Genomic DNA, 14,091 nt, shown 5'->3' with positions numbered 1-14,091 from the left:
TAAAATAAAGTATGGCGGGATAGGCAAACTTTTTGGACCCATGAGGACGTTTGGCCATTTGAGAAACTGTCCTGGGCACCACCACAAAATGGCTGCCATGGAAGGCATGGCTAATCACAAAGGACAAATAACCTGCCTCAATGACTGAGTGCAAGTTAGAGGCCTGAGCTCTAACATACTAAACAGCATCTTTGAATCTACAGCTGATAAGAAAATGTGTTAATCCTTTTGAGAGAAAAAAGAGGTGGGGAGGAGGCTGGGTGACTGGCATTGTGGAGTATGCTTTGTCTGACCACACTGGACACAGAAGACAATGACAGTTTTTAAACAGAACCTTTACTTAATATTAACAAGCATCTTACACCTAAAGCAGGCAAAAGTCAAACTAAAACCAGCACCCCAGCTCTGTATATGCATTCACCATTTAGGGGCTTTTCAGCCAGTTATTCCCCCCCCCAGTGGATTTAACGAATGGCTGTCACTCGGTCTAACACTGGGGGTGGGGCGGGGTGCCAGGAAAGGTATCCGGAGGTGCACTGGTGTCCCCAGGTACCACTTTGCTGTCCCTGGTGCCTGGTGTGAAGGAGGTGGGTAGAGGTTATGTTTTCCTCCTTCTCTCATAACAAGAGAACCCAGTGGGGCCATCCCATGGAACTGAACAGCAGTAGATTCAGGGCAGACTAAAGGGAGGGCTTCTTCACGCGTTGCGGAAGAAACGTATGGTGTTCGCTGCTACGAGGGACGTTGATGGCCACTAGGTTAGATGGCATTCACAGGGGAGTAGGGTGATTTCTGGAGGAGGATGAGGCTATCAGCGTCTACCTGTCACGGAGGCCATGGGCTGCCTCCAGGTTCAGAGGTGGCATGTTTCTGACTGCCACGCACTGGGGATCAACCCCGGGAGAGGTCTGTTGGGCTCCTGTCCTTCTTGTGGGCTTCCCAGAGGCACAGAGGCTACGCTGGAGAGCCTTTGGTCTGGCCTGGCAGGGCTGTGCTTATGTTCTTTAGGAAATGCCTGTCCTTGACAGGATCATAAACTTCCTTTAAGCAGCAGGTTTTTCGCTTGGGAGAATCCAACATTGCTCCTGGGTTCTTAGGTATTAGCTGCAACCCAGAGTACCTCCTCCCTCCCTCCTCCCAACTCCAGTTGGTTCTTCAGTGGCAGCCATTACTAGGAGACAGAGACCTAGCTACTGTCATTCATGCCCTAGGGCCTTCCGGGTTAGACTACTGTGATGTGCTGTATGTGGGGTTGTCCTTGAAGATGGTTTGGAAAACGCAGCTGGCACAGATCGCTGCCTCCAGTGAACTGGTGACCACATTGCACCAGTAGTGAAATGTTTGCCAGTAATATCTGATTGCCAGTTCATTTCAAGTTCAATGTGCTGCTTTTGGCCTTTAAAGCCCTCCTGGCCTGGGAACAGACTAGCTCAGAGAGCACCTTCTCCTGTATGAGACCTCCTCCCCAGATCTTAAGATCTGCCTATCAGACCCTGCTCCTCTGTTAGGAGCAGGGTCTTTTATGTGGTGGTCCCATAGAATTCTGGAATGCACTATAGAATCCCGAGTTCTTCCCTGATCTCTTTCTGGAGGCAGGAGAACCCTTTTTTGTAGTTGTTCCAACAAGCTATTGAGAATTAGTCTGAGATATTTCCCGTTGCTTTTCTTTGATTTTAAAATTTCACTGTCTTAATAAAATTTATTGTATCTGTGTATTTTTTCCTTCTGGCAAACAACTTGTGAACATTCTTTGCTTTAGACTCAACCTAGAAATCTTGTAGAGAAATTTGTCAATGATGCTCACTCCACCTCCCCAACTCCAACTTCCTTTTTTCCCCTTCCTCTATCTCTTTACATACTATTTAGATGATTTTAACCTGTTTTTCAATCAGGAATTTACAACATGGTGGTGGTGGGGATTCTTTTGAGCCCTCTGCTGCTTGAGGCATCCCAGGTTAGTGCCTGACAACTGGTTCCAGATCTTTTGCTTTCTCTGGCAGACGGCCTCCTTCCACATCTTCTTTTTCTCAGCAACCGCACATTTTACAAGATAGTTGCTGCTTCCTCAAATCTGCCACTGTTTACGCTTCCCAAGAACCCTCTTTTTAGGAAGCCTCATGCTCAGCCTCCGGCTTTATCCCATGATCTCTGCAATCTGGGCACTAACAAACCCAGGGATCTGTCATTCCAACTTCCGTAACAGTCTACAAAGTTGTGCTCGGGAGCCAGGATGACGGCTCCTTCACTTTCCGCAGCCGTTTTCCGTTTCTAGCTGTTGCAGCAAAAACAACAAAGAGCCTTGTGGCATCAGGAAGACTCACAGATTCATTCTAGCATAAGTTTTCATGGCCACTGGCTACTTTATCAGACACGTGAAGTGTTGACCTCAAATTGGCACTCACTAAGGGGAGGGAGAGAAGATGCAAATTGTGCCATCAGAGGGAATTCAAATACAAAAGGTACACACAAGCCCCATTCGCAAGGAACGGTGGCAAATCATGGGCTAATTAACCCATAATTTGCTGTGGTGCATGCCTGGTGCGTGCCACTGATATTCTGAATATGCAACCTCTGATGGGCCTGATCCATGACATGCGAACCCAGACACAATGGTTAATTGTGAGTTAAACAGCCCAAAGTTAACCTAACAACTAATTGTGCCAAGTTCTGTGATGCAGTAAAAATGTGGCAAAAGCTCCTCCGCTTTCTGCAGCCATTTTCCAGAAGGGTAGCTGGATGAGTCTGTTGCAGCAAAAACAACAAAGAGCCTTGTGGCACCAGAAAGATTTATTCTGTGATATGTTTTTTGTGGCCACTGGCCACTTCATCAGATGCATCCAGTGTTAACCTCAAGCAACCAGGTGCCAGGCCATCTCCAGCATTCGGTTGCTCTTTCATTCAGCGGAAACCATGGAGATCTTCCTTCCACTTTTTGGGGTGCCCAAAACTTTGCTGTGGCTGGAGGACAAAGGACTTTGGCCACTCTGAACACGCTAGCCGGTCACATGCGCTGACACCCACCCTGCATGACATCTTCTGTTGGCCTGGCCTCTGAGCTATAAGAAGGCAGGAATGGGGAAGTTTCTTGACATCCCCGCTTGCTGCCAGCATCTGCTGAATCACAGAAAGAAGAGGCAGTTGTCCCACTGAGTTGGTCAAGGGGCTGCCCAGTTTCGACACGCATCTTCCTTGGGCCCAGCTGTGCCGTGAGGACGCCAGCATGGGATCCCCTGCTCCCATCACCTTTTTCATCTCCCTTTTCCTCTTCCAAGCTGCAAGTAAGTCAAATTCAGCTCTTTGTTGCTCTCTGCCGATAATTCTGTGCCCTCTGTAGCTCAGGAAGCTTTTGCAGTTCACAGACGAGCACACTGATGTGTAGGAATCTGAGTCCCTCTTCCACCCTGCCTCTCAGGTGCTCATGACGGGCTGTAACTTGGTTTTGTTATGGGGGTGTAGAGCTCTACAGAACTGGGGACCAGGACACGTGACAGCCTGCCTCTGGCCTTGCCAGTCACTGAGGCCATCAGTGATTCTGCATGGACCTGCAGTCCGCTTGCAGCCCGCTCAGAGTAGAGCCTTTAGGGCATGGGATCCCTCTCCATGTAACTTCCTGCCTCTTGATACCATGCAGGCACCAAAGTTGCTTCGTGTTTGGCATCTGCTAAAGGAATTTGCATTTAAGCAAGCTTTTCCTCAATCACCATCCACTGCTTTATTGGTATAACCTGATTGTAAGCATGTTTATTCTTTCCTATTTTTTCTTTACTGTTTACTGCTTGGGAATCTGCTTTTAGATATAGAGCAGTTTATAAATTCTGTGAGTAAACAAATAAATAAATGGGGAGGGGTCAAGTTCCACCTCCTTGCCCCTTTGTGGAGGTAGCAGGAAGAAGGCAACTCAGATCCCGCACTCTCTACTGATGCAAGAAGTGCAGCGCCCTCCTGCACTTACTCCCTGAAATGCAAGAGCTCAGAGCTAATTCCTGCACGGAAGCTGCATGACAATCCCTGGGCAGAAATGAAAAAAAAAAAAAAACTTATTTTTACACTTGTGGTTTTTCCTGCGTAACTTGCGGGGCGGCACTTTGACATGCTCAGAGACCTCGGGCGCTTCCAGGCGAGGCTTTTGTGGTGCCATCACCCTGCCTCATTCTTGGAACTGTACAGGGGCAGGCGTCGTTATCTTCAACCCATGACCCCCCCCCCCCGTGCTTCCTTAATGCGCCTTCCATCCTTTTCCTTAACGCAGAAAATGCGTTAAGGAGCCAGAGCCGGGCTGGCTGCAAAAGGCCGTCAGGCTGCTTGTGCCGGGAGCCCCCTCCCTGGAAGCGTCCGCTCCCTGTGCGCTGCGGGGCTGGGCGCCGCATTTGCCCCCCCCCCGTCCTGCTGGAGTGCAAAGAGCGAACGGGACGAGACCCGGGATTTTGCGGGGTGCGAATTCGCCGCCGCGCTCCCCGGCTCTCTGTCCGTCGAGCAAGCGACTGGGCGCGGGGGGGGGGAGCGAGCGCAGCTGGCGGCAGGGGCAGCGAGAAGGGGGACGCCCTGGGGGGGCCTTGCGGGCACCACGCCCGAGGGCCCCCCAAACCGGGCACCGGCGCGGCACAGCGGGGCCTGGGCTCGCGGCTTCGTGGCCAGGCATCGGCGCCTTCGGCTGCGTGCTCCCGCCCGCCCCAAAACGCGCGCCGTGCCCGGAGACCTACCGGGGGGCGCGCGGGCGCTCAGGCCTCTCCAGCGCTCCCCCCGCTCGGCCCGAGGGCTTCGCCGCCGTCGGCTCCCTCCGCCACGGGGCCCCCCCGGACGCCCCCGTCGGCCCGCGCGCCGCCCCCGGAAAGCGCGTCCGCGGGCCCGCAGCCGGAGGCCCCACCGGGCGCTGCAGGAGGGAGGGGCCGTTTGAGGGCGAGGCGCGGGCCGGGCCGGGCCGGGCCGGGCGGGGCGCCCCCGCAAGCAAGGGGCCTCGCCCCCCGCGCCGGCTGCTCCATCGGCCCCGCGCGGGCTCCTTCCCGCGCGCTCGAAGCCCGCCCTTCCGCCGGGCAGCGCCTGGCAGAGGCGGCGGCGGGGCGGCGGCGGGGTGAGGGCGCGCGCGGATGCCGCGGCACATCTGGGGCGCGGCGGAAGGCCAAGGGCGGCGCGGGGATGCGGCTCAGAAAGGCCAGCTGGGGAGGGCGGGGGCGACTGGCCGAGCGCCTTGTGTTTCTGGCAGTCGCCCCCTCCCCAAATGGCCAGGCTGCGTTTTTACCTGTTTGGGCGACGGCCCTATTGGATGCCCCCCTTGCCCCTCCCAAGCTGTGGGAGCCAAGCATGCTGGCCTTTGATTCCACGAGCCCTGCCAGAGCCAGCCAGGCAGCTGCATCTCAGCAGCGGGGAGAGCGCCTTCTCCCTGTGGACCTGCTCAGTCCTTGAGGTCATCTGGCCGGGGCCACGTGCTCCTGAGGTCTGCTTCATGGTTGCTCAGACTAGGGGGGCATTTAGCATGGTAGCCCCTACTTTGTGGAATAATATTCCGCCAGAGATTAGGCGTGTACCGACACTTCTTATTTCTAGGCTCGTGCTGAAGACACTTCTATTTATGCATGCTTTCTTTCCTGGTGCAATTTTGCCTAACTTGAATTTTATTCCTGTGGAAATCTAGATGCTGTATATTAATTCTATGTATTGGTTTTATATTTTATGTTTTATTACTTGTGAATGCTGCTTTGAAATCAGTAGATGAACCCAATTTTAATATTCAAAAAAACAAGCAAACACACACTTTGCGTGCAGGAAGGCATTTCAACATGCATCATAATTCTAAAGGTCCTGGCTTGAAGTCTTTGCTTGGCACCCATGGATAGGATGTGGAATTCATCACCCCCAATCCCTCCAATTTCTGCCCCCCCTTTTCTCTGCTTCCCCAGGCGCGGTGGACCCCACCCAGAACTTTGCCCGTATGTCGGGTGGCTTCGTGGACTTTCCCATGGTGATTCCAAAAGGGGCCAATTACACCGATTTTATCCTGAGGTCTTCCACAAAGGGAGAGGCATTGGTTATCTGGGTACCGGACAAATCTTTCAAAGTAATAAGCCCAAGTTATTCTGGAAGAATTACCATTCAGCAAAACATTGATTCCTTCCGAATCCAGAACTTGACCATGGCAGACGGGGGAAACTACGAATTTGAGATCCGGACGGTGGCAAAACCCAGTGGGACAGTACTGCAGAGATACATGCTGTTTGTATTCAGTAAGTAAGATCTGAGAGCCATGAGTAACTGTCAGAACTTAGGCCCACCTTGAATTGTGTGTGTGTGTGTGTGTGTGTGTAGAGAGAAGGGGTGTGTGTCCCTGGTTTGATCCTTAATGAACGAAGTCAGGCAGAAGACGCCGGAGAAGGCCCCTCTCTCAGCTCTGAAGAACAGCTGCAAGAGAGACTACGTGGTTGTTGGAGTACAACTCCCAGTGCCCCCCAGCCAGAGTGGATCAGCGCCCTCCGCCCTGGTGCCCTTTTGGTGTGTTGGACTACAACTCCCATCATGGCTGGCTGGGGATGCTGGGAGTTGTAGTCCCACACATCAGAAGTTCACCAGGTTGGAAAAGGCTGGCATAGATGCTTCTGAGCAAATGGACCAAGAGTCTGACCTAGTCTAAAGCAGCTGCCTACGTGAAGGGCAAGAAGACAGGTCCCCGCCTTTCAGGGCGTTGTAATCTAAAATCTGGCACAGGAGAAGGGAACAGGCCAGCCCTACAATTAGGCAGCGTGAGGCACCGTCCCTCCGGCAGCTGATCCGGGTCTCCTGAAATGCCATTGATTGATTGATTGCATTTCACCTAATAGCAGAAGCTCTCTGGGCTAGTTACCTAATAAAGAAGTGTCGCTTAAAGCCTTGCTTTCTGGAGAGTGTGGATTGCAGAGGGAGAGGATGAAGGAAGGCAACGCAGCCATTGTGACTGTTCAAGCTGAGGCGGGCGGTTGCTTATCATGACGTGTGAACCCAGCAAGGGTGGGTTGTTGCCATGGCTAGCATAAAAATAAAATCTCCCTGCACCAGGTCTGCATGCCACAATGAGCCACGCCGCCCGCTGCGGCTTGAATATTCCCAATGGCCAGCCACAACCCACCATGGCTTAAATAAATCACTGTGGGCTACAGCAATCATGTCAACCAGCCCCAGCCTGCACTTAGCCTGATTTTGAGCAAGAAATCCCATGTTGACCAAGCAATCTTTTCAGTGAAGATGCAGCCTGAATTACTAGTAACGTCTAAAGTCCGTGGTTTTCCAAGAAATCCTCAGTTCCTCAGCCAAGACTTGTGGGGTGCTAGACAGGGGAAACTCGCTTTTGCAAGAACTAAAATTAACACTCTTCTGCAGATCTTATCGACTTGACTCAACCTTCAACTTAAAGCAAACTTATAATGAGTTCCAGGGTCTTTGCTCAGCAGGAATAACTGTTACACCACAGGTCTTTTGCAAGGAAGGCCAGAAACATCTGGCTTTTAGGTCAGACCAAAGTCCGGTGGTCACAGGCCTTAATATTAAATACAACCAACAGGATAATATAAATCCAGACCCACATCCCTACAGGCCTGGATCCCTCCTGCTAAAAGACAATTCACTCTTTACATTTCAGCCTGAGAGGTGTCATTTGTCAATGGAGCATTTACGCTTATGTGGCTGTTTCTCTTTTCTACCATGCAGTTAACACCTAACTCTGGCATCTCCAGTTTGGGGAAGGCCCTTAGCTCTGGGGCCCCTGCTTTTCATGCAAAAGGCCCTGGGTTCTCCAAGCAGAGCTGGAAAAGATCCCTGTCAGAAACCCTGGGGAGCTCAACTGTATTAGTCTCACCAGGGATGAGGCAGCTCCTAATATTCCAGCATATGTTCAAGAGGTCAGGCAGGAATAGGGGGCGAGAGCATCCCCCCAGTTCTGTTACTCCTCCCTTGATTGTTTTTCTGGTTGGGGTCAGGGTTTGCTTTGCTTGCATCCCACTCCTCCTGAATATTATTCCCACTAAGCAAGGGAAATGCCTAACATACATGTTTTAGAACTGGAGCAAGTATGTATACCCAGCTCGTGTGTGTGTGTGTGTGTGTGCGCGCGTGCGCGCACACACACCCTCAGGATATGTTTCTGCTGACAACATGGATGTTGATAAACCACTGCCACAAAAGCCATCTTGATGAAGTCAGGCACGCAGCTGCACCAGTCAAGTTCCCTTTTGTGCGCTGTTCCTGCATGCTCGTGGGACACGAGAAGAACCTTGCAGCAACTGTGGGCCCCACGGCATCAACAGAGGTTCTCCTGGTGTTGGCTGCTGCAGTGTGTTCTCAGCGGGTTGCACCCAATGGGTTCTATCCAATGTTAGTTGAAGTTAAGCAAGGCCGGCGTCGACGGTGGGCATGGCCAGGCACTTGCCCGGGACCCCCCCCCCCCGCAGGGGCCCACTGCCAAGTGCCCCGGACCTGCTCCTCCTCTTCCCCACTGCAACCGGCTTGTTCCCCTGCCATTCGCTCTGGCCCAGGCAGCAGTGGGGGCGAGGAGCAGGGGATGCTGCGGCCGCCTGGCTCCCTGGCTCTGTCCCTCAAGCAAGCGGAGCCACGACAGGAGGAGGAGGCGGAGGAGGGAGAGCAGCGGGTGACACGGGTTCAGAAAGTAGACTCATGGAGGGGGGGGGCTGCCGGGGGGTGTTTTGCCAGGGGGCCCCAAAACCTGGAGCCAGCATTGAACTTCGGTCCCATTTACTTCACCCAATCTTGTCTAAGTAGGACTAACGCTGGCTACAACTCAGTGCTTTTCTAATGCATTGACTTCCAAAATAAGACCAGCTAATTCGGAAGCCCATTCGGAAGCTAACGCAGAGGCGGGAGGGGCAGGGATCGTGGCTCTCCAGCGCAGGCATCGGGGAACTGTCCATGCCGATACGTTTCCTGATCCTTCCCTCTCTGAGTCTTGCCCGTCTTCTCCCCTCCCCACTGCAGACGTCAGCATCAGTGCAACACGGTTCGCCAACCATTCCTGCAGCGTTGACTTGTTCTGTGAGGCAGGCGTGGGGAGGAGGACCCGGGTGCACTACACCTGGAAGGACAAAGTGACAGGGGTCACCCTTTCCCAAGATGCCTGGCTCCACGTCGTCATGAACCCCGAGAGCGGCCAAGACGTGTACACCTGCACCGCGCAGGCCCATGGCATCCAGAGCGCTGCAGACGTCGCTCCGTATAAATGCTGCGGCGGGACGCCCTCCGGGGCTGCAGGTAAGTCTCAGCAGGGGTGCTGACCCTCGCCTTCTCCAGCCGTCCCCGGGTCCCCGGAGCTGGGGTCTTGCAGGCAGGGGCTCCTGGTCCGAGGCAGCGGAATGCTTCTGATCATGCCGCCTGGGAGGCCTCTGCACCCAGCACTTTAAAGGGGCCCCGCGCCGAGGGCGGCATGGCTGGGCACCTGCCGAGGGCCCGCCGCGCATAAGGGGGTCCAAGGACAGCAGCCCCTCCCCTCCACCGGCACAGCCCACTTGCTCCCCCACCCTTGCTCTAGTGGGGGGTGAGTGAGCCAGCCAGCAGCCATGGTGGGAAGCAGGGGCTGCCTCTGCCCGCACACTCCGTGGCTCTCTGTGTGGCCACAAAGCAGGGGGTATGGAGGGAGAGGAGAGGAGGGGGAGGGGAGGGGGAGGGGAGGAGCAGCAACAGCAGGAACTGGTGAGCATAGCGGTGTGGGAGCAGACGCAGTGCGGGCGGGGGGGTCCCTCCCAAGGGCCCCCAAATCCAGGGTCTGACACTGGCGGTGGGTTGCGGCTGGGAATGCAAACGTAGACCTTGGCCGGAGGCGGGCTTGCTCTGCAAGTGCCTCTGTGCTGCTTCCTAGTCCACCTGAGCAGCCAAACGCCCACATGAGCAGCGTAAAGACTGGGGGGGGGCAGGGCGGGCATCGAGAGCCTCTTGGGGCTGAGGGCGGGGACCTAAGCTAGTGTGCCAGCCTTGGACCCCTCTGCGGGCACGGAAGGGGACTGGGGCGGGCAGCACCGGCCCTCCTGATTGGCAGAGAGCACAACGCCTCTGCACTGGCAGGCCTGAGATGGCTGGCTTCTGCCTGCCGCTCGTTGGGCCTCAGCACAAGGCCCCGTCCCGGCAACGGGCCCCGTCCACTCCTGGGTCAAGGCAATGATTCAGCCGGCCTTGGCTCTGCCATGGCAGAGACGCCCCGTGGCAGGGCTAGGCAGCTGGGTGTCCTCCCGGGTTGCCTGCCACCGCTCCAGAGGCGATTTAAGTCTCCGGTGCATGTGAAGCTGCGCTCAGGCTGGAGGCCTCTTTGTTATTCGGCTCTTTCCGTTTGCTGTTGCCCTCATGAAAGGCAACATGAGGGCAACTTCTCCTTCGCAGAGGAGCTAAGGCCTGGCAAAGCGTTCCATCAGCCGGAGTTTAGCAAAATCCAGCGACCTCTCTTGCATGGACAAGGGGCGTCGTCGGAGGTGAACGGAGCAGTTCACAATTTGCTCGTTCACAATTTGCCTCGTGCCTCCAGATGGGCAAGTATGCAGACAGGCTGAAGGGAGAGCTCAGCCGTTTCAAGGGACAGAAATATCCTAAAGGATGTTTTAAAGTTGAGTAAGGGAGCAAAGGGCTAAAGAAAGCTGTGAAATCTCCATCCCATCGGGGTACACAAAATCCAAACAGTGGAACAAATATGATAGCTTGCCAAATTAACATTTTTTGAGATCTAAGCGAATTTGTCAGCTGGGTTTTTAGAATAGCTCCATTTCTGAAGTTTGCAGAAGCAAATGTTCTCTCTTTAGCAGCTTTTTAGTTGTCCTCTGCATTATTCATTTGCTTCATTATTCGGTATTCAGCAATTCTTTTTGAAGTTCTTTAAGTCATTATTTGGCTATCCCATGCCACATGGTGATGCTGATGAAGAAAAAGGGTAATTATTCACGCAGCGGCAGGCATGTCTGTGTAGCACTTCGCGAGGCTGCAACGGAGGCTTGCAGAAGCTCTGTGGCGGAAAATGGGAGGCAAAGGACGAAGGCGGGAGGGAAGCTGCAGTCAGAACAACAAAGGATTGAAACGGGATCTAATCGAAAGCAGCTGTGTCCGCGTGCTAAAGTGGTGGCGGCGGGGGGGGCTCTTTCAGCCCAAGGGCTGAATTCCATTTTGGAGAAGGTCTCGGGGGCCGCATTCCAGTGGTGGGCAGGGCCGAAGGCAACGGGGCGGCCCAGAAGTCGGAAAATACCAGCATAATGTAGCGTAAAGCTCTACAGCTGCACAAAAGCTGGGAAACAACGAGATGATTGGTGATTGGGGGAGAGAGAGAGGCCGCCTGGGGGAACCTCTGAGGGCCAGATTGAGACCTCGGGCAGGCCAGATTTGGCCCCGAGGCCTGAGGTTCCCCACCCCTGTTCTAAGGGAATGCAAGTGATTGCAGCCTCCAATCTAACGGCATTGTGGCATGTCACAAAGCAAATCGCAGACCTGGCCAAGGGGACAACACAGAGGTCGAGTGCCAAAATGAGCAATGAACCCCATGCACACTTACCTAAGCCCCACTGAACACAGTAGGATTTGCGTCTGAGTAAACATGCATGGGATTCAGGGCTGGTCCAAGAAATGTTGCTGCCTGAGGTGAAGGACAAGAGGCTGAGGGGGTGCAGGGCAGGCTGAGTGTCACCCCGCACAGCTCTGTCCTCCAACACCTCACCGCCATTCCTCACTCCTCCTCAACATCTGCTGCCTGAGGTGGATGCTTCACCCTGCCTTATGGTAGGGCTGGCCCTGGTAGGGAGGCGGTTTCCAAAGGTCTAGGAGTGTAGCAAACCCATTCTGCAAGCTGTAGAAGGCCATCCACTTACGCGACTGGTCAGCTCAATCCAGACACCCTCTCGGTCCATGGAAAACTCAGGAATAATGTGCATTCTTGCCACATTCAACTTTTTCAACACACACATATGCCCTTTGGGGAACACACTCTGGGGGTTGGAGGAAAGCCAAGTTGTGCCCTTGCTCAATCTTACCACAAGGATTGTTTGAATGGACAAGATCCAATCAATGCAGAAGGACGGCGGTTGTTTAAATGGAATGTGTTCGTGCCTCCGAGGGTATTTGGGATTTTGGGTGGGCTGTAGGGGAAATGTCCCCACTGCCCCCCCTGCGCTACTCAGCTCAACCACTTGATTTGGTGGAGGCAAGAGTTGAGAGGGCCTCGCAGGCTCCCTCGGGATGGCTGCCCCTCCCCTGCACCTTGCAGAGCGGTTCTCTCCGGGCCAGCCGGCCTCGTTCCTTGGATATTTCGTCGGGGCAGTGTGGGGAGTATCAGTCTGAAACGTCTCTTCGCTTTCCTTTTGCAGGACAAGTCCTGCCCGGCCTGCTGTCCTACTACCTCCTCGCCAAAGCTGTCATCCTGCCCGCCGCCATTGCCCTCTTGGGGCTGCTGTGATGCCAGCTCTTGAGAGACACGGAAATGTCACCCTGGCTCTCAAGCCCCGCCTGTGTGTTTCTGCTTCCCTTTCCCTATGCGACCTGCTAAAACCCTCGTTTCCCTACTACAAAACCAAAGAGAGAGAGAGGATGGCTGGATTGCCAGTGGTGCGGGGCCAGAAACCCCAGGCAGCGGCACTCCAGGACCAGGGGTGCATCTCAGGATCTCCTGGCTGAGCACAGCTGTTCATTGCACATCGCTTTTCTTGGAGACGCCACACGTGCCTTCAGGTTTCCTGCTCCCTTATTTTTTGGTCTCTGCCCCTGTAAAGTACTGCCTCTTATTTTGTCCCTTTGGGCAGCTGGTGGTACCCTGCTAAAATGTGCAGCGCTAGTGTTGTCCTTCTCTGGGATTGGGTACGTCCTGTGGCTCAGCGGGAGAGCCCCTGCTTCGCCTGCAAAGGGTCCCAGATTCAGTCCTAGGCATGTCCAAGTAAGGCTGGGAAGGGCCCCTGCCTGAAAGCCCTGGAGAGCCATTACTGCCAGTCAGAACAGTCTCACTAGGTAGAAGGCGAGATTCAACTCTGTTTTCTGTGGTTTGAGCAAGGGCGTTAAAAAAAATCACACTACATATGTTAATTGGCTCACCATAGCAATGATGTCTCTCTTACCACCCAACAGTGTTCTGTGAATGGCAGCTGTTGAGGTGATTAGCATTGTCTGGATGTTTTGCATCTCAGTTCCCTCTGAAAGCACGGCCCCCCTATCCAGCTCCCCTCAGCATGTGTATATAAATCTGCAAGCTTGAACAGTTCTTGCATCTGAAGAAGTGGACAGAAAGCTTCTACCAGAATAAATTCGTTAGTCTTTAAGGTGCCACAAGTTAAATGTGGGCGGGAGCGAGTAGATACATCTTGTCTGTGGGGAAAACATAGAATCTAGATTTTAGATCCATGCGTGCACATAAACACTAAAGGCGCCATGGGGCGTGCATGGGGCCATTTCACCCACTGCACTGCTGAGGTATATTTTGAATTGTCTGCAACCCCTTGCAGGATGGTTCTCTTTTTCTAACACATCTTTAATCGAAAGAATAAACAATTCCGTGGCTTTTAAATCAACGGAAGGGAAGCCTGGGGCTGAGCAGACAAATGCAGCATATCGCAGTTGAACCTTCAGCACTGTGTAATTGTGGTAGGAGGGAGAAGGACATGCCAAGTAATCCTTGGCATACATATGCACACTGAGGTGTTCCGAGCATAGCCCTATTTTCCTCTGTGGGGGCCCTCTGGGATCCTGAATGGCTTCAGTTGTGACTCCGATAGTTTTTTCTGCAACTTGGGTGAGAATATTATCTGGGGTGTTTCCTGTGTGTACAAGGAGATCTTTGGTTGATGCAACTAGCAATTCTGCAATGAATAAGGAACTCTAACCTGCCCAGCAGATGGCAGTAATAAACTGTTGGTTTTAACAGGAGATTTTCTGTTTGGTTCCTTCCTGTAGTCATGCACTGTGTAGATGAAAGGGATGGGGTGTGTGTGTGTGTAGACCAATGATTCCAATGGGATTGTCTCCCTCGTAAATATGCTTTAATGTTGGCCCTAGTCACAATCCAGTGTGTATAATGCCATATCCTGGCCATGCTTACCTTTATTCTAGGGTACAGGGAGGCTGGCTCACTGGGGATGACACACACACGCATACATGCATGCACGG

General features: G+C 53.6%; 1 protein-coding gene across 1 annotated transcript; it reads left to right on the top strand.

Annotated features, from left to right (window-relative positions):
• Positions 1–3,087: 3,087 nt before the first annotated feature.
• LOC146334725 (T-lymphocyte surface antigen Ly-9-like) lies at positions 3,088–13,846 on the top strand. The gene is made up of 4 exons (XM_084824495.1): positions 3,088–3,278; positions 5,895–6,218; positions 8,953–9,225; positions 12,306–13,846. The coding sequence occupies exons 1-4, from the start codon at positions 3,221–3,223 to the stop codon at positions 12,392–12,394; spliced, it is 744 nt and encodes a 247-aa protein (XP_084680621.1). The 5' UTR covers positions 3,088–3,220; the 3' UTR covers positions 12,395–13,846.
• Positions 13,847–14,091: the final 245 nt, after the last annotated feature.

The sequence above is a fragment of the Heloderma suspectum genome, chromosome 17 (genome assembly GCF_057233095.1).
Source record: "Heloderma suspectum isolate Gila_16-S chromosome 17, 16-S_ref, whole genome shotgun sequence".
In the NCBI taxonomy this organism is placed as follows: domain Eukaryota; kingdom Metazoa; phylum Chordata; class Lepidosauria; order Squamata; family Helodermatidae; genus Heloderma; species Heloderma suspectum.
Note: the sequence above shows the minus strand (reverse complement) of the source record. Positions and strands in the feature narration are given on the sequence as shown.